This window comes from Apaloderma vittatum, unplaced genomic scaffold (genome assembly GCF_000703405.1).
Source record: "Apaloderma vittatum isolate BGI_N311 unplaced genomic scaffold, ASM70340v1 scaffold2717, whole genome shotgun sequence".
Lineage (NCBI taxonomy): Eukaryota > Metazoa > Chordata > Aves > Trogoniformes > Trogonidae > Apaloderma > Apaloderma vittatum.
This window is the reverse complement of record NW_009724336.1, coordinates 1-325: the sequence shown is the minus strand read 5'-3', so window position 1 is coordinate 325 and position 325 is coordinate 1. Positions and strand designations below refer to the sequence as shown.

Sequence of the window (325 nt, the reverse complement as noted above, 5' to 3'; positions counted from 1 at the left end):
GCCGGTGCCCAGCCGTATGGGCCTGCACCTAGCCGGGACCCGAAGTTACCCTCCGCAGCGAGGGCGGACGCTCAACGCCTACCCAAAGCTGGGCCGGGTTCCCCCCAGCGGCGGGCCCAGGACTCACTCTGGCTGTTGGCCTGCTGCCCGTTGGCGGGGATGGACGGCGGCGGGTGCTGCTGGTGCTGTTTCCGTGGAGTGTGGTTCTGCTTCTCCATGTTGAAGCCCTTGTTGCCCTGCATCTTCCCCACCTAGAGGCGGACACACTAAGTCGGCGGCGGCCCGTAGCCCTACTCCGGCTCGCGCCCGCGACGCACAACCCCCG

General features: G+C 68.9%; 1 protein-coding gene across 3 annotated transcripts in view; it reads right to left on the bottom strand.

Annotated features, from left to right (window-relative positions):
- The window catches only part of NONO (non-POU domain containing, octamer-binding), a 13980-nt gene extending 13673 nt beyond the window's left edge, over nt 1–307 (bottom strand). Inside the window, exon 1 of one of the 3 annotated variants that reach the window (XM_009872428.1) lies at nt 128–307. In XM_009872428.1, the coding sequence (XP_009870730.1) occupies nt 128–242 (115 nt within the window). In that variant the 5' untranslated portion in view covers nt 243–307. Of the gene's footprint in view, nt 1–82 lie in introns of all 3 variants that reach the window. The other 2 variants (XM_009872427.1, XM_009872426.1) reach the window with 2 other exon arrangements.
- Between the last annotated feature and the right edge of the window lie 18 nt (nt 308–325).